General features: G+C 38.5%; 1 protein-coding gene across 1 annotated transcript in view; it reads left to right on the top strand.

The window, feature by feature from the left end:
• PALMD (palmdelphin) overlaps positions 1-12,043 on the top strand; it is a 47,142-nt gene extending 35,099 nt beyond the window's left edge. Inside the window, exons 5-9 of the mRNA XM_069022609.1 lie at positions 3,188-3,302; positions 4,195-4,228; positions 4,325-4,435; positions 5,136-6,233; positions 10,387-12,043. Coding sequence (XP_068878710.1) covers positions 3,188-3,302; positions 4,195-4,228; positions 4,325-4,435; positions 5,136-6,233; positions 10,387-10,430 — 1,402 coding nt within the window. The 3' untranslated portion in view covers positions 10,431-12,043. The remainder of the gene's footprint in view (positions 1-3,187; positions 3,303-4,194; positions 4,229-4,324; positions 4,436-5,135; positions 6,234-10,386) is intronic.
• Positions 12,044-13,428: the final 1,385 nt, after the last annotated feature.

Below are 13,428 nucleotides of genomic sequence, written 5' to 3'. Positions count from 1 at the left end.
ATCAGTTCAGATTTGAACATTTTTTTTTACAAAAGGGAGAGCTCCATTCTTTGTATCAATGATGAAACAGTGAATAGCAAGCAACCTGAACCACCTTGCAGACAAATGGCTGAACGCTTTGGTTACAGACAAAAAATTGCATTTACATTATCTGTCCTATTTACCCCCTTTACGTGTTAGAAGCTTCAGCGAGCCAAGTTAAGCACATCCTTGGTCAGGGTACAAGCTGAATGAAGGATTAGGAGTCCTGTTTTCTCAATCTTCAACTAATAACACTCATTCTTGAAGGAATTAGTTGCTAAACAACATATTTAAAAATGCAAAACAACTAAGGTCTATTCAATTGCTTGTAATATGATGCACGAAGTCAGACTCAGGCTATACTCAAGAGCTGCTAAAGCATTTGACTCACCTCAAAACATGTGAGGACTTGTTAACTGCCTTTTACCCTCAGTCTGGAATTCTTCAGGGTGGTATCTTCCTATCAGCTTTTCATTCTTAAGCCTTTTTTTTTTTTTTTTTTTTCTGGGGTGGCAGTGATGCCAACTCCAGCAGATCAGCTGCTGGCCAGCAGCACCCAGGCAAAGTCCATAAATTTTCTTAATTCAGCTGCTACTTTGGCATAAAAATCTTCCATTTAGTGTCTTGACTTCTAAGGTTTCTTCTCTCATCCACACCTCCATACTGCTTATTTTCCCCTCTCATATAAGAAGTGCTACTCAAAAAGAGGACAAATATTCAATGGATTGATTTAATACAGTAGCTATGTCATAATTCCATTTCTCTCCAAAAAAATGCAGCACTGTACAAAAGGTAGCTTCTTATAACTGCTAGAAAGATCCTTTCAAGACAAACTGTGATATAATTTCATTAAAATGTCATTGATTTAGAAGTTTCTAAACATTTAAACACCCCAGAAAAATCCTGGCCTAACTTTTCAACTGCATGATATTATAAGGGCTTCAATTTCTTTGAACTATATAAATTGCATCTCTTAGAAGTTTTCTTTCCACAAATTCCAGTGTGCACACTCACAACACACTCTGAAAGTTAACCATAAAATCTGTTTTTGAAAGTAAAACTGCAAAAGAGATACTTAGAGTCTAGATGCAATTCCCATCACATGGGTATGAGAACTTTTCTCTAAACCCACTGAGCATTGAATCAGGTCTCTTAATTACCATATAAAGTTGGTGTTCATATGAGTGCAAGAGCACCTATAAACTTTAATTTATTTCTTGATCACCCAGGTAAATATATGGTGTTTATAATCTTTGATTTATTTGGGTTGTGTTTTCTCTTTTTTCCCACCTCCCTTTTTCAAATATCTCCAAGATTTTTCCTCCTCTTCTTTCACCTGCATGTCTAGGAGTGTTTAGAGTCAAGACTGAAATAAACCCACAGTATAAGTTAATGATTTTTCAGCTCATTATGCTTTTGTGAGTTTTTAAATGATTTTCAAATTATGGTAATATTGCGATGAAGTCTCATCTAAAAATGCAACATCTCAAGAGATTAAACAAAGACTGTTCCACAAGAAGTGCCAAAAAATGGCACATGGTTATTACTTTCTTTTATAGCTGTCCAAAAATATTCATCCCCTCATAAAAATTTTTATATTTTAGCACTATAATCAGTACCTTTGATCAGGGCTCTAAAGCTGTCTTGGAGAGCTCAGGTCCAAAGATTTAGCAGCTTTAAAATATTTTTTTAGCTTTTACTTTCATCCTGAAGGTATTTCTTTTCACATCTCAGTTCTGAGACCTGTGATACCTTTGTATATCAAAAAAAGGACGTTGTCACCAACAGATAAAAGTCCACATAGTACCCCATTAGTGTAGCTCTACATATCTGAGTTTAAATAGAGCAAGAGCCATAATGTTAATTCGTATTCCTCAGCCACACAAGGAAATCATTAATGCTTATGTGTCAACCTGCATTCAGCTTTTCTAGTCTGATTACTTTAAAGGGATGACAGACTTTAATCACTCGTGGTGATTTTGGTGTAATATTGTGCATCCTAGCACATAGTAAAGAAGTCAAAATACAAAAATACAACTTTTTTCCCTCAGGGTTATAGGCCAACACTTCTACAACCATGTCTGTAACTTTGTCTCAGATCATCTAGTTGTGACTATTCTGACTTTGCTCAGCAAAACATGGTATCAAGTTGCAGCTGCCTTAGGTCTACAGTCATTGATTTCCAGCATGGATTCAAAAGCTCCTTCAAAAAAGGAAGGCATATTTCACTCAAATATGGATGCTTTCAAAATTTGCCTTTTTTTTCTTTTTAAAAGAACTTTTTTTAACTTGAGGAACCAGGAGACTGAAGTTATACAGCATTAACCTACAGCATAAAACATTCAGTTCAAATCTGACTTCAGAGTTAAATCTGGACTGAGATCCTAGATCTTCATGGAAAAGTGACCTCCCAACTACTCAGCTAATAAGGCAAATTCTATCTAAAACCCAACAAATACACACTTATGCAGAAAGGAGCAGTCTTGACTAGAAAGAATAAAAAAATAGGATACAGGACACCTGTTTAAGTCACTGCCTTACTCAACAAAGAACTTGACTGAGATACTTTACAGGTATGCTTTAACCCAGAACAACCAGCATAGCTTTCTCCCTTTCTCATAGAGAGATTAAATTTTTTATCCTGGACCTTTCTGTCTAGAAGTGTTTGTCATACACTAAGAAAATAAAAACTCTCATCAGGAAAAAAGATATCTTAATCATTGTACTCAGCTTTAACATGCAAAAAATACAACATAGATTTAACACATAAGGGTAGGGAAGGGAGCTGTAACATATAAACCTACAGCAAGTGTCGAAAGCCCAAAAGAAATTTTAACTCCTGAGTCTCAATATTCCTTGCACATAACAATAAAGGTTTTTAAAAGAAAATAGTTAACCTATCAGCCAAAACCTAACTGGCAAAATAGTTCATGTTTACACGTGGAAGGCTTTGTTTGTTGTTTGGTTTTAGTTTTTTTCTTTTTAAATGAAAATACTATTTTACACTTATTTCCCAATGTGTGTGAAATTATAAGCTGACCTCATATAAGAGCGAAGTTTGACAAGGTAAGTAGAACCAGCCCTACTAATGTCCATATTCCCAATGCATCAACTCTACAATGTTGTCCTCTGCCTAGTATTAAATCAAATGCAACTGTGATTGCAGACTGGAGAAGGAAATTGAGGCTCTGGAAAGAAAAGAAATGGAAGTCTCAGCTAAGGAAAAAGCCATTTTAAAGAAACTGAAATCTGTTGAGAAAACAACAGAAGACATAATAAAGGTTAGTGCTATATTATTCCAGAAATAGAATTTATTACTCAATCATCATCATAACCAGGGAAAGGGGAACTAGCTGGATCCCATGAGTGGTCACAAGCTTTTATCTGAAGTGACAGCAGTTCAAACACAAGGGGTCAAGATGTTACATTGTTTAAGTGCCCATACCTCTCTATTTGCTTATTTATGGGGGTGGGGGAGTGATTCCTACCTTTGCTCATCTATAGCACATCTCCACAAAACAGCATTGCCACTGACACCCGGCAACTTTGCATCTCAGCCAGAGACAGGCATAACAGGTACAGGCCAGGTACAGACCTGGTCTACTCATAGCCCTTCAGGTGATGTGCCCAGCTAAGCTGCATCATGCTCTCCCCCAACAGAGGTTATGATGAAACACATCTTAATGTTATCAGTCATTAGTCTTTGTCAAAAGGTCATTTTAATATTTTTAAATCATCTTAAATCATCTCAAAAAATACAGCGATGAAACTAAACTTCATCTCTCCAGTTGTTCTTACATACACACACACATTCTCTAAAGATACACAGGGAGATAAGTAAAACTGGAAAGCCAAAGTAGAACCTTTAAAAAAAAAATCTTTGAAGCCAACCAGGCTGGGCCACAGTGGGAGGCTAGGTCACTATTTAAACATTTGATAATATTTTTGTCCTTCCCTGTGTGACTTGGAATCATATTGGCAAAAAAAAACTCACAGAAATTTTACTTTCTCACTCACCATGCTCCAACTGAGCATGTTTCACTTTTAGCCCCTTCTCTGTATGAAGCTGTGCACACAAAAGGTTAAAACTATCAGGGAAACCAAAGCACTGTCTAGTTAACATCTTAAAAGTAACTATCACTTTTATTGTTAATGGTTCTCTTTCCCACCTAGTCTGTGAAGACTGAAAAAGCAGGATTTGAAAAAGGTATGTTTAGTCAAAAGATTATTTTTTAAAAGGCTCTTGTAGAAGTAAGTTAAAACATACTAATGCTTTGTGGATCTGTGGATCTTCTCTACTCAGAGGCAGCAGACTACATATATGCCAGCATACCTGACCTTCCCAAGTATTTCAGACCTTCTGCACTGAGAAGTACAGCACATGCTGATACCGATGATGAAGAAAAGAGAAAAGGTACTGCTTATTAGTAACTCCAGAAGGTGTCAATATGTACAAAAGCTTCTTATATATTGAATATAATACACTTTAAGCAAAGAATAGACATTACAGATATGAGACACATTCATTTAAGCTGTGTTACCAGGTAGGTCATCAAAACTGAGAGGTGAGGGAGTGGTGTAAGGTATGTGCCACTGAGAATAACACCATTGACACTTCTTTCCAGTGCTTCATTCCTCTGCCTGTCATAACTAAGTACAGACTCCCTTCATATCACTCATTTCACATTTTCTATCTGCACTTACAGCTGTTGGGCAGCTAACAGTACTCTGGTTATTTTCCAACTACTACAAAGCCTCCTAACCCTTCAGAGTGCCCAAGACTCTGGCATCGCAGCACATTGAGCTCTTTCAGCTCCTACTGCCCAGCATAATGCCAGGGGCCAAGGTTAAATCTGGATTTCTTGGTCTATCCTATACTGAAAACTGTCTCATCAACAGCTGATTTTTTCCTCACAGAATTAGATCTAAATGAAATTTTGTTTCCACAGGATAAAAGGGGACATTCAAAATGAGAATTTAATATAGTGGTTGTGTATGTGATAATTTCACATATTAAATAATGCATTCTGACAGATGTTCTCTATCACTGTCAGAACTCCTGTATTTCTTGCAGCTACTGCATTACCAGTTTAAGCACTTGTTTCTTTCAACAGCATTGTTTGCCATGGAAATTAAGGTTGAAAAAGACATGAAGACAGGAGAAAACACAGTGTTATCAACAATACCTCTTCCCTCAAAGGAGTTTAAAGAGACAGGAGTTAAAGTCTATGATGATGGCAGGAAGTCAGTCTATGCAGTATCCTCAAATGGAAGCACAACACAAAATGGGATGGATGAACTTGCTCCTGTTGAAGTGGAAGAACTGCTACGGCAGGCAACTGAAAAAAATTCTCAGTCTCCCACAGAGTACCATGAACCTGTATTTGCAAACAAATTCTGCAGGCCAGTTACTCCTCAGAAAGACAAATTAGTCCCTGGACCAAAACTGGAAGGCACTGACAAAAGAGAGATGAATGGATTTAGCAATCATCAGACAGAGATCTCCCCCAAAACAGAGCCCTTTATGGAGCAAAATAAAGAGAATGGGTTTGATCTTCCAAAGGTAATACAACCAAAGTCTCCCTCTCCAGTAGTTTCCCATTCGGAGAAGAAAGTTCACACTAATCATGAAAACAGGATGATTCATAATGAAGAAAGAAATGCTGCACATGAGGAATTAAAACCTCACCAGAATACAAGAGAAAGACACAGTGAGACAAGGTTTTTAAATCCCTGTCATCCTAATGAAACATCCCCTGCACCTCAAGATGAGGAAGACGTTCGATACAACATTGTCCAGGCTGTACCTTGTTACGTGGATGAGTCTGAACCAGTGACAATGGTTTTCATGGGTTATCAGCGCATTGATGATGACGATGCAGAAACAAACCAGAAGTTGTCCCAGTATGATGGAGTTATCCGTGCAGAACTAGTTATCATTGATGATGATGACGAAGATGACAGCAAATCTGAGAAACCAGCATATCATCCCATAGGCCATTACAGTCAAGTTTATCAGCCACCCAACAGAAAAACCACAGAAGTCCCACAGACGAACCCTGTGAGCAGTCTGGGTACAAGCCTGAACAAGGTAGCCCACAAAAATTCCATTTCCCTGCAAGAACAAGAGGAACACTTAAGCTCACCGACACACCATGCTCATCTTCACAGCCAGATGTCTGGAGATGGTACAGAAGATCCCTCGCTAACAGGTAACAGAAAAGGAAAATCGTGTCACTGCTGCTCGCTCATGTAGCAAACTGATATTGCTCTTATCTGCTGGCAACTGTTTCACTTCTTGCATTGTTTGGATTGTTTCAGACTAACATGCTATTAATAGTAATTTCTTTGCTCTTTACCAATCTACATTTTGGATCTGTTGAATTATTTCATCTTTAGCAATGCACTAATTACAGTATCAAAATTTGGAAAATAAACTATCACAGAACAGCCATTCCTGTAACCTTCAAAGATTAAAAGTAGTTCTCTTTCAAGTTCCATTAACGTTACCACAATTAGCAGAATTAGTTTTCATTTCTTGCGGGCAACTAACAGCATTGCTACTTAACACTTCCTCCTCCCTCACTGGCATGTTTTTGTACCTGTCTGCATTCCAACTACTTCCTAGATCATCCAAGTTACACCTTAAATCAGAAAGACTGCTTAATAACTAGCTTTACTTCTTATTTTTAAGGAATCAACATTGCCAACATTGACTTGATAGTGTTTATGCAAGTTTTAACATTTTTCATTAACCTGAGTTAGATATTTTTCATCGCTTCTGAAAGATAATGAAACAGTTTTCATCACTATACATGGTTAGTCCAGTAGTACACAGTTATTTTTGAATACTTTTTATATTCTATTAATACATACAGTATCTATTTCTTACTATAAAGTTTTATAAAGAAGTTTGAAAGCAATAGCAAAATCTTCCAGAAACATAGAAAACTCTTCTTTATGTTGCACTTTAGTGCAGACAATTAAACTGCATTTAAGTATACTTACAGAGCAGCAGATTTCAGACAGTACTCACATTCCACTCAAAGCAAAGAACACTCTGGCTGAATTACAGGAAGATCAGGGGTCCTGATCCCACATTCTCTCCCTCCAGACAATTTACAGAAAAAATGTAAGTTTGGGCCCTGCCTAAAGCTGTATTGACTAGCCCAGGAATTCTTTACACTATGTGTAAAGCCAGGAGAGAGGATGATCATTGGATCATGTAAGAACTTTCAAGTATTTTTGCATTAGTAGGCACTGACTGGGAAGAGCTGCTCAGCAAGCAGTGCTCTCAGCTTTTAAGAGCATCAATATCATGGAGACATGCACACAACAACCAGAAATATTCCAGCAGTGCTGCCCAGAATTTCTGATCAAAAAGGCCACTATACTTTCCTATTACTTGAGGACCTTTGCTTTCCTCAAGCACCATCCTGCCATCTGTGTGCTTCCCTGTGTCCTCCAGTACCAAGGGCTGCTGCTAGCAGCTCTTAGGCCAGCAACTGGAAGCAGAAGTAGTACAGGCAAGATAAACCACTCCAGAAGCTGGTCCAGCCGATTATATTTTGGGGATAGTCCCTTAATTCCCCCATCATCTATGTATAGGGTAATGGAGAAGGGATACACACCCACCCACCAGCAGGTTTCTACTGAAACAGGTCGTTTATCCTACACCCTGCTGAGTGGGTGCTCCTGAAGGTATCCTGGGAAAGAGTTTTCCAAGTAGTAACTACAAGCTGGCAGTATCATTCAGGTGGGCCATATACAGGCCACGAGATGTTAGCTGAGCGCCTCTATCCGTAAGAACCCCTGTTTTTTTTGTCTCCCAGGAGAAGCATCCGATATATCTACATTTTTCCCTTCCACTCAGACACTTCCCAAACAATCTCAGTTCTCTCTCATTTGAGGATAATGGAAAACAAATGCTTACTTTCAGAAAAGGGGACTAAGTGCAAATATAGCAAAGATATTTGAGAATCCGCCCTGTAAATCAGTATTTGGTCTCACCCATTTACTTATAACTATTCCACCAGTAAGAAAATGGCCAGTTGGGAAAAATGGATCCCAACTAAACTACAAGCAGTTTGGCAAGTGCCTCAAAAATTCCCCCAGTCAGCACTGCCTCCAAGTGAGTATCTTAATGGCTAGTAGAATTTGGAACTAAGCCATATTCCTCTTTAGCCCTCCAATTATTTATTGTCACTCCCTGGGACATTTTTGATCAGTGGAAAAAGCCAGGAAGTGACTCAATTTTTCCCAAGCAAACCTATAATCCTACTGAGACTTCTAAAAGGGAAACAAAACCAGGAAAGCCTCTCTACATCTAGAACAATGTATTACACAGAACTGTTTCTTAGAGAAATATGTTGTTTTCAAAGCAGTCATTGATGCTCACCCTAGCAGGTTCACCCTAAACACCACTCGAGAGAAGAGGGGAGCCAATTATTTTTGGTAGCTCATCATTCATTACTGAAACAACAAACAGTAAAACAGAAAAACTAATCCTCTCTGAAACTGAAGCTTTGGGAGGCACTTGCAGCATTTAAACATTAAACAAGCACTGAGGACTCTGAAAGACAATGGAAAGCAAAGAATCACAGGACAGACCAGCATGATGGCCCCTCACATAACAATTGTTCTTTAGGAAAGAAATGAACCTTCAGAACAAGTAACTGAAATAGCTAGTGATAGCCAAGGACACAGAAGCAGAGGAATTGTTCCATGTGCCAATCTATATAGAGAAATAACAGATTAAATTAGGAGCTTTTCATGCCCACAAGCTTACAAAGACATAGGACATACCTCTTTCCATATAGCAACAATTTTCCTTTCCCCACAAGCTCCTTTCCCCACCAATATCCCAAAGTATGTGCCCTCAGAAAAACCATACACAGAAAAGGATGACAACACTGTAATTGGTACACCTGTATTTGCATTATTAGGGCTTATTTTCTTCTTTAAATTTCAGGCAAATTAGTTCAAGTGCAAATGTTTTGAAGATGCAATACTCATTAGGGAAATGAAAAGTCCTTGTGAGGGAACAAAGGCTAGACATAGTGAAATGAATAAGGAAATGCAAAACTAAAGCTGAGTAAGCAGCAAAACCTACTGACAGTGTGGAACAGGCTCTCATGGGACACAAAGGTCCAAGGCTTTTGGCAGCTAGCTAGTCTATATGAGCTTTTTTTCTCCTTACCACTGGAAGCATTGCAACCTTCAAAAAACCACAATGGAGACAGCTCCATTTGTGTTTAAGAAAGTAAAATACAAAAATCCTTTTTAATGAAGATTCATGCACACCATCTGTTCCTGTAATGTACAGAGCAAGAAAAAAAAGACTATGAGGTATAAGTGAAGCATCAGACTGACTGTTCTCAAACCACATTGAGGACTTGAATCCTTCAGAATTCCTCAGCCTGTAAAAAGTACACAGTGTCTTTGTAAGAGCTAAGGCTAACATCAGTGGTTCTATGATATGAAGTTACACTCAGATGCTTCTATGATTTGCAACAACTTCAGCATTCAAAACATAACTCGAGTTGGACACTTGCTGACATGTGTAAATCAAGTAAACAGCTGCTTTGACCCCTCATCTCAGCAGAGACATATGCAGGGTGAAGGAATGAGACATGCTATTTTGGGTGACTCTTCAAACTAACGGGTCAGAGTAATGGAGATTATTCCCACTGCATTCTCAGATCAACAATGTGCTGGGGGGAGGCTTTTGCATATCAAACAACAGCATTGTGTTGCTGTTCTAAAAATAACCTTAACATTAAATCATTTGCCTTGCAGTGTCCCTTTTAAACTTACCCTCATTATACCCAGTTACAGACAAAAGCCATACTGATGTTTACACAGGTACTGTTACTGCATCAGATGAAATCAGGAACGTGACTAACTCCCACTTTGACTCACAGCACCAGGAAGAAAGTTTTCTCTGAGCATCACAGAAAATTAAAAGGTTTCCAAACAGTTACAGCTCCCACTGAGGAGTTTAGTTTAAACAAAGTTTGTTTAATTATTCATACATCCTTTTAATCTGTCAGCATCCAGTCAAGGGCAAAACCAACTCTGTGTAATATGAGTTGTATATATGTAACAGAGACAAAACAGAAGATAGCTGTGCTAATTTTTAAATAGCTATTATGGAGTAATTTCTTAATATACTCACTTCATTGCAAAATTACCAGAACTAACACCTTCTACTGATTTCTTTCTATAACACTAAAACAACGCTTATTCTGCTGGATTAACCACCGGAGGTATGTGTATTCTTCATTTTTCTAAATAAGGAGATTTTGCTTCAGAAATAGAAAGAAAGACTTAAAATGCAATGGCTTTATTTGTTTATTTTTTCAGCTCTGAGGATGAGAATGGCAAAGCTGGGGAAAAAGGTGCTTTAACAGCTGTAATGACATGGAAGTAAAATTTACCACTCAAAGCAGATAAAGCTAAGAAGACTTTCTTCCACATACTTTTTCTGGATCATAATGCTTGTTTTTCTCCTCTGTTTCATGGGCTGTTTTGCCCTCTGCATAATCCAATGGACTTTAACAGACTTTCAGATTTGACCAACTGCCGCACATACACAAATCACATCCTGGATTTTGTTAAAAGTAGTGGGAAGTTACCTAAGGCCATAAATGCAGTGCATATACAAGTATGAAGACATGTGCATACCTGTTCTCACAATCAGAAATATGCTGTTGCTATATACACAGAGCAGGTAAACACCCATCTCCATGGAACTTCATGGGGCACTGTTTCACATTAAAGTGTGCCAATCTGATTTTGACTGAAAATGCTGTTTCAGCCTTCTTTTTGTAAAAGCATTGGTTAATAAAAAGCAAAATGTGAGAGAGGAGCAGGAAGAATGTAAATATAAAAAGTGCTTTCCAATTATACTACCTTGGGTTAAATGTAAAGCATTCCTTTTTAAGTGATAGCAGAACAAACCAAAAATAATTAAGCCAGCATATTTAAATATTTAGTCACCTTCTAGAGCTCCATAGTCCATTTACCCTTTTATGTTACATATGACAGTATAGCCATCCTCACACCCTGCTCTCTTCACCATCCCACAAACATGCTGCCCACCCACAACCTCACAGATAAATCCTGTGCATAATAATACGAACAGCCTGACCTCCTGACCATGGTTTCACCTCCCAGCTTGCTGAGAAAGCCTTGCTTTTCCAAGAAACTGGTTGCCAGACAGGCAAGCAGTTCATCAAGAAAAAAAAAAAACAAACACAAACAAGAAAAACCCCAACAAACCAAGAAAACCCAACCAAAACAAACAAACACACAAAAAAAAACCCCAACAGAAAAAACCCAACAACCATACTGCTTAGATTTCAGCTGGCTGGGGAGCTAAAATCAGGCAAGCCTCCCACCAGAAATTGAGTTGCCAAGGGCTTGTCCTGCAGATGCAAACAAAGATGTGTTACAGGTGCAGCCAATGCTGGGCACTGTTCTCCAGCAAGTTTCAAGGCTCCCACCAAAGAACAATTCTTTCCACATGATGGAGGAGGTAAGGGCCCTAAAAGAAGGTACAATCACACCTAGAAAAATCACATCCAAGTGAGATTTTCCAGTACATAGTTCTTGGGTGGAAAAAGTGCCTCATAGCACAGCACACCACACCCTTCTACTCAAATCAGTCCAACAGCTTTAATTCACTAGGTCTTACCCTCATTTGTAACACTGAACAGATAAAGCTGCTCAGGTTGTGGTATTCTGGTATAGGTGACTCAAATTGTGCACCAGCAAAAAAAAAAAAAAAACCTACTATAATTTTTTCACTGGTCTTCTTTTCAAAGCAGGAAACTGAAGTTACTACCTCATACTGAGGCTCAATGGTAGTAATTGACTGACTTGTAGCCTCTAAACATCTGGTGGCTCCCAGTCTGATGTGGGGAATAATCTCAAATTTTAAGAGCTGTCAGAAATTGTTACCTGGAGAGTGGAATAGTAGATAAGAACAAATAAATTTTATTATAGTACACTTCCTCCATGTCTATCCTGCTGCTTGTTGTTGTTGTTCTATGGTGGGCTTTTTCCTTATGCTTCTACTGTTATTTGCTGGTTGTGAGAGCAGAAGGCTTCACCCTCAACTCTTAAGGATACACTAAAAAATGAGAGTAGGTGAGGGATATGAAGAAGTCAGGAGCAGTTTTTGTAACAGCAGCAGATGGCTATGGATACTCATCCTCTGCCCTTCCCAACAACCTGTACTATTAAACTTGAATAATATGGAAAAGGGAGCAACTACCATCACAATACTAGTCAAAGTAGTTTAAAAGAAAGACTGAAAAGTTTTGTACTTCTAGAAAGCAGGAGTGTTCATCATCTGAGTGCTACAGCCCCAGAGCTTTCCTGCATCCTGTATCCACAAGAACAGAAATACAAGGTGGAAAATATTTTTTTCAAATGTCAGTAGAGATGCCATGCAAAACTCTAATCACTAAAGCCAAGTGATTTCTACGGTCCAGCAAGACAGAAGTCCCTCTGAAGCAAAGCCAAAGCTAGAGTCTTTAAGTGCAGTATCATTTGTGTGGGATCATTATCATAAATAGCTGGTTCAGAGTGATGCAATTTTGTGGTTTACATTATGTAAAGTCACTTTTGCACAGCACAAGGAAGACCAACAGAAGCTAAAAAGTTGTTGAACTAGGTCAGGTATGAACTAAAATAGGTGGTTCCAAGCATGGTCTGAAAAACATGTCCTGTGCCACTTCCTCAGGTATACGCAACAGTTTCTCCCTTCACTCAAACCCCTTAGAAAAGCTGGAATCCGATTTATGTGAGCAAAGCATTTCTCAGACCTACTAGCAGATCATCCCTGTTAACCATCCTCCCATTCACTCGGATTCTTCTTACTTCAGCCTGCAAAAAAAGGTCTAAAACCATGAAGGTATTAACTTCTGCATAGAAACACAGAATACCAAAGTTTTTCCTTAAGGATTGCTGTTCATCTTTGATTGTCTGGAAAAGGATATACCCACATGACAAAAGAAAACCATCCATACCTGCTCAAACAAAAGCTTAAGCATAGCTATCAAGCAAACACCCATTCCATAATGACCACCTGTATGAGCTGGCTTGAATTTAAAGATTGAGTTTCTTCGTAAAGCATGAAAATTTTTCCAATTAGTTCATTTAGGAACCTTCCTATTTTGGAAAACCTTCACATGTCTCAGCCTCTCACTGACAGTTTACAGAATGCAAGCAAAACAGAAGTGCTGTTATTTGAACAAGGGCGCCACGTAGCGTTACAAACTGTGACAGAATGCACAAAGCAGGCAATCTTCTCTTCAGCTTTCCCCAGGTGAAGGAAAAAACATGGCCATTATTACACTGACCTGGACGTCTCCCCATCTTTGATTTCTGACAAAACGG

This window comes from Aphelocoma coerulescens, chromosome 8 (genome assembly GCF_041296385.1).
Source record: "Aphelocoma coerulescens isolate FSJ_1873_10779 chromosome 8, UR_Acoe_1.0, whole genome shotgun sequence".
In the NCBI taxonomy this organism is placed as follows: Eukaryota; Metazoa; Chordata; class Aves; order Passeriformes; family Corvidae; genus Aphelocoma; species Aphelocoma coerulescens.
The sequence above is the reverse complement of the archived record's forward strand: the minus strand, read 5'-3'. Positions and strand labels throughout refer to the sequence as shown.